General features: G+C 45.3%; 1 protein-coding gene across 5 annotated transcripts in view; it reads left to right on the top strand.

The window, feature by feature from the left end:
• Positions 1–13,683, top strand: part of LOC139539969 (protein piccolo-like) — a 119,085-nt gene that overhangs the window by 15,376 nt on the left and 90,026 nt on the right. For all 5 annotated transcript variants that reach the window (XM_071343422.1, XM_071343423.1, XM_071343424.1 and 2 more), the window contains exons 4-7: positions 142–1,788; positions 7,891–8,808; positions 8,955–10,586; positions 11,065–12,177. In XM_071343422.1, coding sequence (XP_071199523.1) covers positions 142–1,788; positions 7,891–8,808; positions 8,955–10,586; positions 11,065–12,177 — 5,310 coding nt within the window. The remainder of the gene's footprint in view (positions 1–141; positions 1,789–7,890; positions 8,809–8,954; positions 10,587–11,064; positions 12,178–13,683) is intronic.

The raw sequence follows: 13,683 nt of genomic DNA on the forward strand, positions 1-13,683 counted from the left end.
ACAAGTACCCATTATCACATTTGCAAGTATCGGTTGACAAAGGCATATTTAGTGTTTCTGATTGAAATCATGGTACTAAATAATATTTAACCATGTTGGATAATGTGATTTGACCATCTTTACGCTGTCAATTTCTTTCAGGTGAAAGAGTGGCTGTGTCTGAACTGCCAGATGCAGAGAATGGAACCCACAGGACCTCCCATGAAGAAACCCCAACCTTCTCCAAACAAAGGTTCTGCACCTCAGAAGGCCACTGTCACACCCATCGCTACCCAAAAGAAAGACATTCCAACACCAGGCTCCCCCCAGAGAAAACCTGCTACATCTGCAACAGAGCCACTCAAGGCAGATGCTGCTAGAGCAGCAGACCTTCAGAAACCAGCCAGCCCAGCACCTGTTCAGAAGGCACCACAGGAGAACCGGAGAACATCAGGGCCTCAGAAACCATCAGAGCAGCCAGACCAACCTGGGCATGAGCGGAGTAATGCCACCCTGTCACAGCAGGTGCCTGGGAAGCCTCAGCAAGAGCCTCCAAAAGGTGGGACATCTCCTGCCAAAGCTGAGCCAACACTACAGGCCAAGCCCCCCAAGCAGGAGTCAGGGGGCTTCTTTGGTGGCTTTGGTGGTCCTAAATCTCAGTTTACCTCAAAGCCTGAAGAGTCAGTGTCTGGGAAGATGTTTGGCTTTGGATCCTCCATCTTCAGCTCTGCATCCACTTTGATCACCTCAGCTGTTCAGGATGAGCCCCACACCACACCGCCAGCTTCCCCCATGTTGTCTGCACCCTTTGCGCTTCAAAAGCAGGAGACTCCCACACCAACTGGTGCCCAAAAAGGTGCACCAACACCAGTGTCACCCAAAAAAGAGGCTCAAACACCAGCCATAGCCCCAAAGAAAGACACCCCAATGCCAGCCTCCCCCCAAAGAAAGCCAAACTCCCCCACAATGACTGCAAAGCAGGACCAGAAACCTGCAAGTCCTATAAAACCAGGAGACCCATCAGGGGCTAAACAGAGGAGTGCTGCACAACCACAGCAGCAGCCCCTACAGCAGAAGACTCCACAAGTCCAGCCTCAGCAGACCCCAGCAAGTGCACCGAAAGCAGAACCTGTGAAGCCTCAGCAACAGCCTCCTAAAGTTGGGACCTCTCCAGGACCTGCTCAGAAGACACCACAGGAAAACCGGAGAACATCAGAAGTTCAGAAACCACCACAGCAGCCCAGCCCTGGGCGTAGGCAGAGTAGTGCCATTCCGTCCACACAGCAACACCCCAAGCAGGAGACAGGAGGCTTCTTTGGCTTTGGTGGTCCCAAATCTCAGTCTACCCCCTCAAAGGCTGAAGAGTCAGTGTCTGGGAAGATGTTTGGCTTTGGATCCTCCATCTTCAGCTCTGCATCCACTTTGATCACCTCAGCTGTTCAGGATGAGCCCCACACCACACCGCCAGCTTCCCCCAAGTTGTCTGCACCGGCCTCTCCCAAGATGCCCCCTGAAAAAGAGACCAAACCACCTGCTGCTCAGAGAGCAGAGGAGAAAAAAGCAGAGCAACCCCAACAGGCCAAGGTCCCCACATTATTACAGGCCAATGTGGACAAACCCCCATCAGAGCCTCCAAAGGGAGCAGCATCTTCCCAACCAGCTCCCAAAGCAGGCCAGTCCACCTGTCCACTATGTAAGGTGGAACTCAACAAGGGATCCAAGGACCCTCCCAACTACAACACCTGCACCGAATGCAAGAACACTGTCTGCAACCTCTGTGGATTTAACCCTATGCCAAGCGTTACTGAGGTAAGAAATTACTGTTCTGGGAATTAATTTAAACATAATACAATTATGGCTACTCTGTCAAATTGCCTTTGCCTGCCAATGTTTTATTCAGTTGAAATTTTCAATAATAGGGACATTTAAGGTACTTGTATTGAGTGCTTTAGTTACACAAATTGTAACATATCTATTCAACTTAACTACTGTATAATATTCAAGCAAGATACTTAGAGCAACGATGGTGTATGCAGACTGAATATTCAGATGGAAATATTCAGCATTATAAACTGGGTGGTTCGAGCCCTGAATGCTGATTGGCTGACAGCCGTGGTATATCATACCGTATACCACTGGTATGACAAAACATTTATTTTTACTGGTCTAATTGCATTGGTAACCAATTTATAATAGCAATAAGGGCCAATATACCACACCCCCTTGTGCCTTATTGCTTAAATATACAGTGCCTTCGGAAAGTATTCAGACCCCTTGACTTTTTCCACATTTTGTTACGTTACAGCCATATTCTAAAATTGATTAAAATGTTTATTTTCCTCATCAATCTACACACAATATCATATGACAAGGCAAAAACAGGTTTTGGCAGCAATTACAGCATCAAGTATTCTTGTGTATGACTCTACAAGCTTGGCACACCTGTATTTGGGGAGTTTCTCCCATTCTTCTCTGCAGATCCTTTCATGCTCTGTCAGGTTGGATGGGGAGCATTGTTGCATAGCTATTTTCAGGTCTCTCAAGATATGTTAGATCAGGTTCAAGTCCGGGCTCTGGCTGGGCAACTCAAGGACATTCAGAGACTTGTCCCGAAGCCACACCTGCATTTTCTTGGCTGTGTGCTTAGGGTCGTTGTCCTGTTGGAAGGTGAACCTTCGCCGCAGTCTGAGGTCCTGAGTGCTCTGGAGCAGGTTTTCATCATGGATCTCTCTCTGTACTTTGCTCCGTTCATCTTTGTCTCGATCCTGACTGGTCTCCCAGTTCCTGCCACTGAAAAACATCTTCACTGTAGGGATGGTGCCAGGTTTCCTCCAGACGTGACGCTTTTCATTCAGGCCAAAGAGTTCAATCTTGGTTTCATCACACCAGAGAATCTTGTTTCTCATAGTCTGAGAGTCTTTAGGTGCCTTTTGGCAAACTCCATGCGGGCTGTCAGAGGTGGTTGTCCTTCTGGAAGGTTCTCCCATCTCCACAGAGGAACTCTAGAGCTCAGTCAGAGTGACCATCAGGTTCTTGGTCACCTCCCTGACCATTGCCCTTGTATCCTGACTGCTCAGTGTGGTCGGGCGGCCAGCTCTAGGAAGAGTCTTGGTGTTTCCAAACATCTTCAATTTAAGAATGATGGAGGTCACTGTGTTCTTGTGTATCTTCAATGCTGCAGAATTGTTTTGGTGCCCTTACCCAGATCTATTCCTCGACACGATCCTGTCTCTGAGCTCTACAGGCAATTCCTTAGACCTGATGGCTTGGTTTTTTGCTCTGACATGCACTGTCAACTGTGGGATCTTATATAGACAGGTTTGTGCCTTTTCAAATCATGTCCAATCAATTGAATTTATCACAGGTGGACTCCAATCAAGTTGCAGAAACAGCTCAAGGATGATCAATGGAAACAGGATGCACCTGGGGTCAATTTCGAGTCATAGCAAAGGGTCTGAATACTTACAATTGAAGTCAGAAGTTTACATACAATTAGTTTGGAGTCATTAAAACTCGTTTTTCAACCACTCCACAAATTTGTTGTTAACAAACTATAGTTTTGGCAAGACGGTTAGGACATCTACTTTGTGCATGACACAAGTCATTTTTCCAACAACTGTTTACAGACAGATTATTTCACTTATAATTCACTGTATCACAATTCCAGTGGGTCAGAAGTTTACATACACTAAGTTGACTGTGCCTTTAAAAAGCTTGGAACATTCCAGAAAATTATGTCATGGCTTTAGAAGCTTCTGATAGGCTAATTGACATAATTTGAGTCAATTGGAGTTTTACCTGTGTATGTATTTCAAGTCCTACCTTCAAACTCAGTCCCTCTTTGCTTGACATCATGGGAAAATCAAAAGAAATCAGCCAAGACCTCAGATTTTTGTTTTTTGACCTCCACAAGTCTGGTTCATTCTTAAGAGCAATTTCCAAATGCCTGAAGGGCCCACGTTCATCTGTACAAACAGTAGTACGCAAGTATAAACACCATGGGACCACGCAGCCGTCATATTACTCAGGAAGGAGACGTGTTCTGTCTCCTAGAGATGAACATACTTTGGTGCGAAAAGTGCAAATCAATCCCAAAACAACAGCAAAAGACCTTGTGAAGTCGCTGGAGGACACAGGTACAAAAGTATCTATATCCACAGTAAAACGAGTCCTATATCGACATAACCTGAAAGGCCGCTCAGCAAGGAAGAAGCCACTGCTCCAAAACCGCCATAAAAAAGCCAGACTACGGTTTGCAACTGCACATGGGGACAAAGATCTTACTTTTTGGATAAATGTCCTCTGGTCTGATGAAACAAAAATAGAACTGTTTGGCCATAATGACAATTGTCATGTTTGGTGGAAAAGGGGGAGGCTTGCAAGCCGAAGAACACCAACCCAACCTTGAAGCATGGGAGTAGCAGCATCATGTTGTGGGGGTGCTTTGCTGCAGGAGGGACTGGTGCACTTCACAAAATAGGTGGAATCATGAGGAGGGAAAATCATGTGGGTATATTGAAGCAACATCTCAAGACATCAGTCAGGAAGTTAAAGCTTGGTTGCAATTTTATTTTTATTTTTTCACCTTTATTTAACCAGGTAGGCTAGTTGAGAACAAGTTCTCATTTGCAACTGTGACCTGGCCAAGATAAAGCAAAGCAGTTTGACACATACAACAACACAGAGTTACACATGGAATAAGTAGAAAAATCTATATACAGCATGTGCAAATGAGATAGGATAAGAGAGGTAAGATAATACATAGGCCATGGTGGCGAAGTAATTACAATATAGCAATTAAACACTGGAGTAGTAGAATGTGCAGAAGATGAATGTGCAAGTAGAGATACTCTGTGCAAAGGTGCAAGATAAATAAATAAATACAGTATGGGGATGAGGTAGATAGGATGGGCTATTTACAGATTAGCTATGTACAGGTGCAGTGATCTGTGAGCTGCTCTGACAGCTGGTGCTTAAAGCTAATGAGGGAGGTAAGAGTCTCCAGAGTCTCTAGTCGCAAATACATACTTCCAAATTGGCAAAATGGCTTAAGGACAACAATGTCAAGGTATTGGAGTGTCCATCACAAAGCCCTGACCTCAATCCTATAGAAAATTTGTGGGCAGCACTGAAAAAGCGTGTGCTAGCAAGGAGGCCTACATACCTGACTCAGTTACACCAGCTCTGTCAGGAGGAATGCGCCAAAATTCACCCAACTTATTGTGGGAAGCTTGTGGAAGGTTACCCGAAATGTTTGACCCAAGTTAACCAATTTAAATGCAATGCTACCAAATACTAATTGAGTGTATGTAAACTTCTGTCCCACTGGGAATGTGATGAAAGAAATAAAAGCTGAAATAAATCATTCTCTCTACTATTATTCTGACATTTCACATTCTTAAAATAAAGTGGTGATCCTAACTGACCTAAGACGGAATTTTTACTAGAATTAAATGTCAGGAATTGTGAAAAACTGAGTATAAATGTATTTGGCTAAGGTATATATAAATTTCCGACTTCAACTGTATCTAAGTAAGGTATTTCTGTTTTTTGTTTTTTATAAATTTGCAAACATTTCTAAAAACCTGTTTTCGCTTTGACATTCTCGGGTATTGTTTGAAGATTAATGAGGATTTTATTTTATCCATTTTAGAATTAGACTGTAACGTAACAAAATGTGGGAAAAGTCAAGGGGTCTGAACACTTTCCGAAGGCAATGTTTATATATTTTTTTACAAATCGATACTTGGAATCAAATATCAATATATTATTGTTAAAAAATAATGTTGTGATATGTAACTGTACATAACGGTTTATTCCCCCATCACTAGTATACAGTGTTAGGTTCTAATTCTCAGAGTAAAAAATTCTACGGACACTATGAAAGCTTAACCAAGTTTATTCTGCCCAGAGGATCAATACAGCTGCAAAGCATGTTTCCACCACCACAAGTATATATAGTGCCTTGCAAAAGTATTCATCCCCCTTGGCGTTTGTCCTATTTTGTTGCATTACAACCTGTAAATTGATTTTTATTTGGATTTCATGTAATGGACATACACAAAATAGTCCAAATTGGTGAAGTAAAATAAAAAAAAACAGAAAAGTGGTGAGTGCTTGTGTATTCACCCCTTTGCTATGAAGCACCTAAATAAGATCTGGTGCAACCAATTACCTTCAGAAGTCACATAATTAGTTAAATAAAGTCCACCTGTGTGCTTTATCTAAGTGTCACATGATCTGTCACATGATCTCAGTTTATATACACCTGTTCTGTAAAGCAACAGAGTCCGCAACACCACTAAGCAACGGGCACCACCAAGCAAGCGGCACCATGAAGACCAAGGACCTCTCCACACAGGTCAGGGGCAAAGTTGTGGAGAAGTACAGATCAGGGTTGGGTTATAATTATTTATTTTTTTACTTTGAACATCCCACAGAGCACCGTTAAATCCATTATTAAAAATGGAAATAATATGGCACCACAACAAACCTGCCAAGAGAGGGCCACCCACCAAAACTCACAGACCAGGCAAGGAGGGCATTAATCAGAGAGGCAACAAAGAAACCAAAGATAACCATGAAGGAGCTGCAAAGCTCCACAGCGGAGATTGGAGTATCTCTCCATAGGACCACTTTAAGCCATACACTCCACAGAGCTGGGCTTTACGGAAGAGTGGCCAGAAAAAAAGCCATTACTTAAAGAACAAAATAAGCAAACATGTTTGGTGTTTGCCAAAAGTCATATGGGAGACTCCCCAAACATATGGAAGAAGGTACTCTGGTCAGATGAGACTAAAATTTAGCTTTTTGGCCATCAAGGAAAACGCTATGTCTGGTGCAAATCCAACATCTCTCATCACCCCGAGAACATCATCCCCACAGTGAAGCATGGTGGTGGCAGCATCATGCTGTGGGGATGTTTTTCATCGGCAGGGACTGGGAAACTGGTCCGAATTGAAGGAATGATGGATGGCGCTAAATACAGGGAAATTCTTCAGGGAAACCTGTTTCAGTCTTCCAGAGATTTGAGACTGGGACGGAGGTTCACCTTCCAGCAGGACAATGACCCTAAGCGTAATGCTAAAGCAACACTTGAGTGGTTTAAGGGGAAACATTTAATGTCTTGGAATGGCCTAGTCAAAGCCCAGACCTCAATCCAATTGAGAATCTGTGGTATGACTTAAAGATTGCTGGACACCAGCGGAACCCATCCAACTTGAAGGAGCTGGAGCAGTTTTGCCTTGAAGAATGGGCAAAAATCCCAGTGGCTAGATGTGCCAAGCTTATAGAGACATACCCCAAGAGACTTACTGCTGTAATTGCTGCAAATGGTGGCTCCAGAAAGTATTGACTTTGGGGGCGATGAATAGTTGTGCACGCTCAAGTTTTCTTTTTTTTTTTGTCTTATTTCTTGTTTTTTTCACAAGATGAAATATTTTGCATCTTCAAAGTGGAAGGCATGTTGTGTAAATCAAATGATACAAACCCCCAAAACATACATTTTAATTCCAGGATGTAAGGCAACAAGGTAGGAAAAATGCCAAGGGGGTGAATACTTTCGCAAGCCACTGTATACTCCAATTTAGGTACTCCTCCTTCTCTCGAATCCTTACATAAATTATGGTTCGACAGGAAGAGGAAGTAATGGGGTAATAAACCATAATTCCTCCCTTAAGGGGATCTGACCTGACCTCAACCCCTCATTTGCCCAATTCACAGATGTCCATCCGTATCCCCAATAGCAATCCTGTGTCTTCCTCCTGTCCACCCAGCACATTCCAAAGCCATCTGGCTCCTACAGATAACCATTAACTTCTGATGTAAAAATCAGTCTCTAGGATAGCAATGTCCCAAGTTTAACCCAGAATCCAACAACAGTATGTATCTAACACAACACTGCTCTTTCAGATGAAGGAGTGGCTGTGTCTGAACTGCCAGATGCAGAGAGCTCTTGGAGGAATTGAACCCCCAGAACCCCTCATGATGAAACTGTATCCCAACAAAGTTTTTGCACCTCAAACAGTCACTGTCACACCTATTGTAGCCCAAAAGGACATTGCAACACCTGCCGCATCTGTGAAGACAGACAGTCCAATCCCAAGCTCCCCTCAAAGGAAACCAGTTCCCCCTGCAGCTGAAGTATCAAAAGCTGAAGCTACTAAAGCAGCAGGCACTCAAAAGCCGGCAAGCCCAGCTCAGATGGCATCACAGGTGAACCGGAGAGCTTCAGAACCTCAGAAACAACCACAGCAGCCCAGCCAGCCTGGGCGTAGGCAGAGTAGTGCCATCCCAGACACACAGCAACACCCCAAGCAGGAGTCAGGGGGCTTCTTTGGTGGCTTTGGTGGTCCTAAATCTCAGTTTACCTCAAAGCCTGAAGAGTCAGTGTCTGGGAAGATGTTTGGCTTTGGATCCTCCATCTTCAGCTCTGCATCCACTTTGATCACCTCAGCTGTTCAGGATGAGCCCCACACCACACCGCCAGCTTCCCCCAAGTTGTCTGCACCGGCCTCTCCCAAGATGCCCCCTGCAAAGGAGACCAAACCACCTGCTACTGAGAGAGCAGAGGAGAAAAAAGCAGAGCAACCCCAACAGGCCAAGGTCCCCCCATCAGTACAGGCTAAAGTGGACCAACCCCCATCAGAGCCTCCAAAAGGAGTAGCATCCTCCCAACCAGCACCCAAAGCAGGCCAGTCCACCTGTCCACTCTGCAAGGTGGACTTTAACATTGACTCCAAGGACCCTCGCAACTACAACACCTGTACCGAATGCAAGAACACTGTCTGCAACCTCTGTGGATTTAACCCAATGCCACATGTTACTGAGGTAAATGAAATTGCAAGCATGTGGTATTTTATGTTCTTGTTTGTTTAAATATTTTTTCGGAAAATCCATTGAACACAGTCTGTTATTTTCAGTTTGATTATCATAGTTTACTCTTAAATTAAATGTGACTGAATATTTCTTTTCAGGTGAAGGAATGGCTGTGTCTGAACTGCCAGATGCACAGAGCTCTTGGGGGAATGGAACCCCCAGAACCCCGCATGATGAAACCCCAAGCCTTACTCAACAAAGTTTCTACACCTGTTGCACCTCAAAAGGAGACTCCGGCATCTCAAAAAGAAAAGGAGACAGCCATACCTGCTGTCGATCAGAAGAAGGCCGCCTCCACACTACAAAAAGAGGAGAGAACCACACTTGCTGCACCACAAAAAGAGACTCCATTACCAGACTCATCCAAAATGGGGGAGACACCAGTTACAGCTTTAAAGCAGGACACTCCAACACCAGATTCACCACAAAATAAAAAATATCCTACACCACCAGGTGTGTCTGTAACAGATGAGGTCCCAACCACAGCTTTGCCTGTCAAGAAGGAAGTTTTTTCCTCAGCCCTTATCAAGGAGGAACCAACTTCTGCCTCCCCTCTCATCAAGGAGGTCACTGGTTCACCTCTCACTAAGGAGGCACCAGCCCCAGCCTCACCTCAAAAGAATAAGGAACCTATACTACCAGGGTCACAAAACAGAAAGGTGTCCCCAACACTAGGTTCAATCCAAGATAACTATGCTGTACAATCAGGTTTACCTCTGAAGAAGGAAGCACCATTTTCGACAGCAGTAGAGACTAAAGAGGTCCAACTTCCAGCTGCAGTTCAAAGCAATGAGGCACCTGTTCCAGATTCACTCAAAACAAAAGAGACTACAACAGTTGGCTCCGCACTGAAAAAAGAGGCTTCATCTACTGAGATCTCAATTGACAACCAGAAACCTGCAAATGTTCAAAAGTCGAAGGAGCGACCAGCCACACCTACAAACAAGCAGAATGAGGTTGTTCAACCCTTACAGCAGCCAGAAAAGCAAATGCCTGCACAGGAACAGCCAGCTGCACAGCCTCTGGCACAAGTACAGTCCCTGGAAGCTCCAAAGCCAGACCCCAAAATCACTCCCCCAAAGCAGGGGCTTGGGAAACCAGCCAGTTCAGCACCTGCTCAGAAGGCACTAGAGATCCGGAGAACATCAGAACCTCAGACACCACCACAGCAGCCCAGCCAGAGTAGTGCCATCCCATCCACACAGCAACCCCCCAAGCAGGAGTCAGGAGGCTTATTTGGCTTTGGTGGTCCCAAATCTCAGTCTATCCCCTCAAAGCCTGAAGAGTCAGTGTCTGGGAAGATGTTTGGCTTTGGCTCCTCCATCTTCAGCTCTGCATCCACTTTGATCACCTCAGCTGTTCAGGATGAGCCCCACACCACACCGCCAGCTTCCCCCAAGTTGTCTGCACCGGCCTCTCCCAAGATGCCCCCTGCAAAGGAGACCAAACCACCTGCTGTTCAGAAAGCAGAGGAGAAGAAAGCAGAGCAACCCCAGCAGGCCAAGGTCCCCCCATCAGTACAGGCCAACGTGGACAAACCCCCATCAGAGCCTCGAAAGGGAGCAGCATCTTCCCAACCATCTCCCAAAGCAGGCCAGTCCACCTGTCCACTATGTAAGGTGGAACTCAACAAGGGCTCCAAGGACCCTCCCAACTACAACACCTGCACCGAATGCAAGAACACTGTCTGCAACCTCTGTGGATTCAACCCCAGGCCACATGAAACAGAGGTAATTAAACAGTCTATGTTTCATCAAAGTCATTTGGCTTCTCTAACATAAATGTTGTGCTTTATTTTACAACAGTTATTTAAGAATACTAACTATGCATTGACAGTGTCTATAGTTGGCAGTCATCTCTTTCATCGGAGTTGTAAGATAGGAATACAAGATGCTATGATGGAGCTCTTGTTATTACTATTGCCTTTTCTCCAAATAGTCTAATATTTGTTCATGATCTTCCTGGAAGCAAATTGTAATCTGGAAGAATTGTATTAATACAGTCTGACATAAATTATTCATTTGATTTAGCATCTTCAGATTTAGAGCATTATGGCAGTAGTTTTACTACATGTTTGTAACATCTAGTATGAAGCATTTAAATAGCAACTAAGATAAGAGCATCTCTAAGTCCTCAGACTGCAATACAATTCTACAAGATTGTTTGTTGAAAAAAATGTTCAACACCGTTATTTTATTTCATGTGAAGGAATGGCTGTGTCTGAACTGCCAGATGCAGAGAGCTCTTGGGGGAATGGAACCCCCAGGACCGCCGATGATTAAATCCCAACCCTTGCCAAGCAAAGTCTCCACACCTGCTGCATCTCAAAAGCTGACCCCAGCACCAGCTAAACCCCAAAAGGAGGAGATTCCAGTACCTGCGGCTGCCCAAAAAGAGATTCCTCCACCCACTGTACCTCAGGAGACATTAATATCGGCAGGAACCCCATCAACAGCTGCAGTCAAAAAGGAGGAGACCCCAGCACCAGGATCCCCACAAAACAAACATGCTCCACCTGCTGTGGCTGCAAAGGACAAACAGGAACCTATAATTGTTCAGAAACCAGTGGGCCAAACAACTCCAGTGACACCCATACCCAGTGGTGCTGCTACACCTGCACAGCAGCCAGAAAAGCAAACTCCTCCACTGCAACAGCCTGATGCAAAGCCCCCACCACAACTACAGCCCCAGCAAGTTCCAAAGATAGACCCCAAAACTGATCCCCTAAAGCAGAAACCTCAACAACAGCTTCCAATAGGTGGGACTTCTCCTGCCAAAGCTGTATCACAACCACAGGCCAAGCCCCCAAAGCAGTCAGGAGGCTTCTTTGGCTTTGGTGGTCCTAAGTCTCAGCCTGCTGCCTCAAAGCCTGAAGAGTCAGTGTCTGGGAAGATGTTTGGCTTTGGATCCTCCATCTTCAGCTCTGCATCCACTTTGATCACCTCAGCTGTTCAGGATGAGCCCCACACCACACCGCCAGCTTCCCCCAAGTTGTCTGCACCGGCCTCTCCCAAGATGCCCCCTGCAAAGGAGACCAAACCACCTGCTACTGAGAGAGCAGAGGAAACAAAAGCAGAGCAACCCCAGCAGGCCAAGGTCCCCTCATCAGTACAGGCCAACGTGGACAAACCCCCATTAGAACCTCCAAAGGGAGCAGCATCTTCCCAACCATCTCCCAAAGCAGGCCAGTCCACCTGTCCACTCTGCAAGGTGGAACTCAACAAGGGCTCCAAGGACCCTCCCAACTACAACACCTGCACCGAATGCAAGAACACTGTCTGCAACCTCTGTGGATTTAACCCCATGCCACATGAAACAGAGGTAAGACTGTGAAAATATGTTAATTCCATTTGATTATGTGTATAACTTAAACATACCTCTCAGAGTTGCTATGGATGTTTCAAGGCCTCTGTAATCCCCAATGCCACGTTGAGCATGTGTAATTTCTCGTGCACTGTTCAGAAAATGCTAACCCCATAGGCACATGGCAGAGGTTGATATACTCACTAAACTGTTTTATTATCCAGCATTAGACTAGTTATGTTGCTTCTAGAGGAGCCAGGTCTTATAGTTTTGCATTGGTTGTAGCTCAAATCCAGGTCCAGACCATGCAGACCAATTTTGGATTTACATTTGCTACAGAGTTCTTCTTATTGTCTTACATTGGATGAAAATGTGTCAGTAGGAAAGCACCAGTGTTTGATATATCTCCCTTTGCTTGTGCTGTGATACGTGGTTTTGGAGGCTGTAGTCTACACAATCAAATGTTTTCTGATACAGTGACTCAGTAACAGTGTAGGTCATTACAGGGTACTGGTGATTTTACCTGCTGATGACTAATAATAACAGGCCTTGGCTTCCTGCTCAGACAGCTCACAGCAGGTCACCCAGCTGCTGGGGACGGTTTGTGGGATGGAGGATGACAGGGCTAGGGCTGGCAACATGGATCCTCTCTGCTATATGCAGTTAACCTCCATTATCACAGCCCGGTTTTCAGTGCTGTTGTGTTTCGCTCAAGACTTTCTAAAGGCTTAGTGGGTAAAGAGCCAATAAAAACATTAGTGGCCAGCAGGGACTAGTGGTGCAGCTTTCAAGAACCTTGAAATTCTAAGTGATTGGCACCCATTCCAGCCAAACAGACTTGTGTTTAAAAAAACACTGGCAATAGAATTAAATGTGCTGACGAGTTCATTCTTCCTTGGGGCAGAGCAGTTTATATTTGACAAAATATAGCATTTTCTCCACCATGTTTTGAGAGTGAGATGGATTTCAAAGTATGAGACCTCTACAGATGAGAGACTGATCCCTGCATTGGAAATGTGTGGAAAAGGATTGCCTGGAGAGCTGCCCAGACAATGCATTAGCACTGAGGTCTAAGTACAGTGGCTCTATGTAATCTTTTGAGGGGCCTCAAACAGTATTAAAACCATAGTCTAATGCACTCTGTGTCGGTGATGGCTGCCTGCCTCTTCCTGGGACATCCCTCTCATGGTTAGGTCTCAGTGGATGTGACATTACATAACGGCTCATGCGAGGCAATGCCTCAGCCTCGGCGGTCCGGCATCACTGAAACTGTATTATTAAAGTGATTAAGAGTTGTGCAACAGCATTAGCGAGAGGGATCTGCCGCTGGCTGGGGACTCCAGCCCCCGTGAGAGATGGCAGGGCCCTGTGATATGCTAATAGGCAGAGGTGAGCTGGATTCATTCCAACACAGCATCAGTACAGCAGCAGTATGTTTCTCCATCTGCTCCCCTCAGATCACTGGCTCCCTGCACTTCAACAGTTTCCTTTCAATTATACTGCACACGTTTGTTTGCTGCTAAT

The sequence above is a fragment of the Salvelinus alpinus genome, chromosome 15, assembly GCF_045679555.1.
Source record: "Salvelinus alpinus chromosome 15, SLU_Salpinus.1, whole genome shotgun sequence".
Classification (NCBI taxonomy): Eukaryota; Metazoa; Chordata; class Actinopteri; order Salmoniformes; family Salmonidae; genus Salvelinus; species Salvelinus alpinus.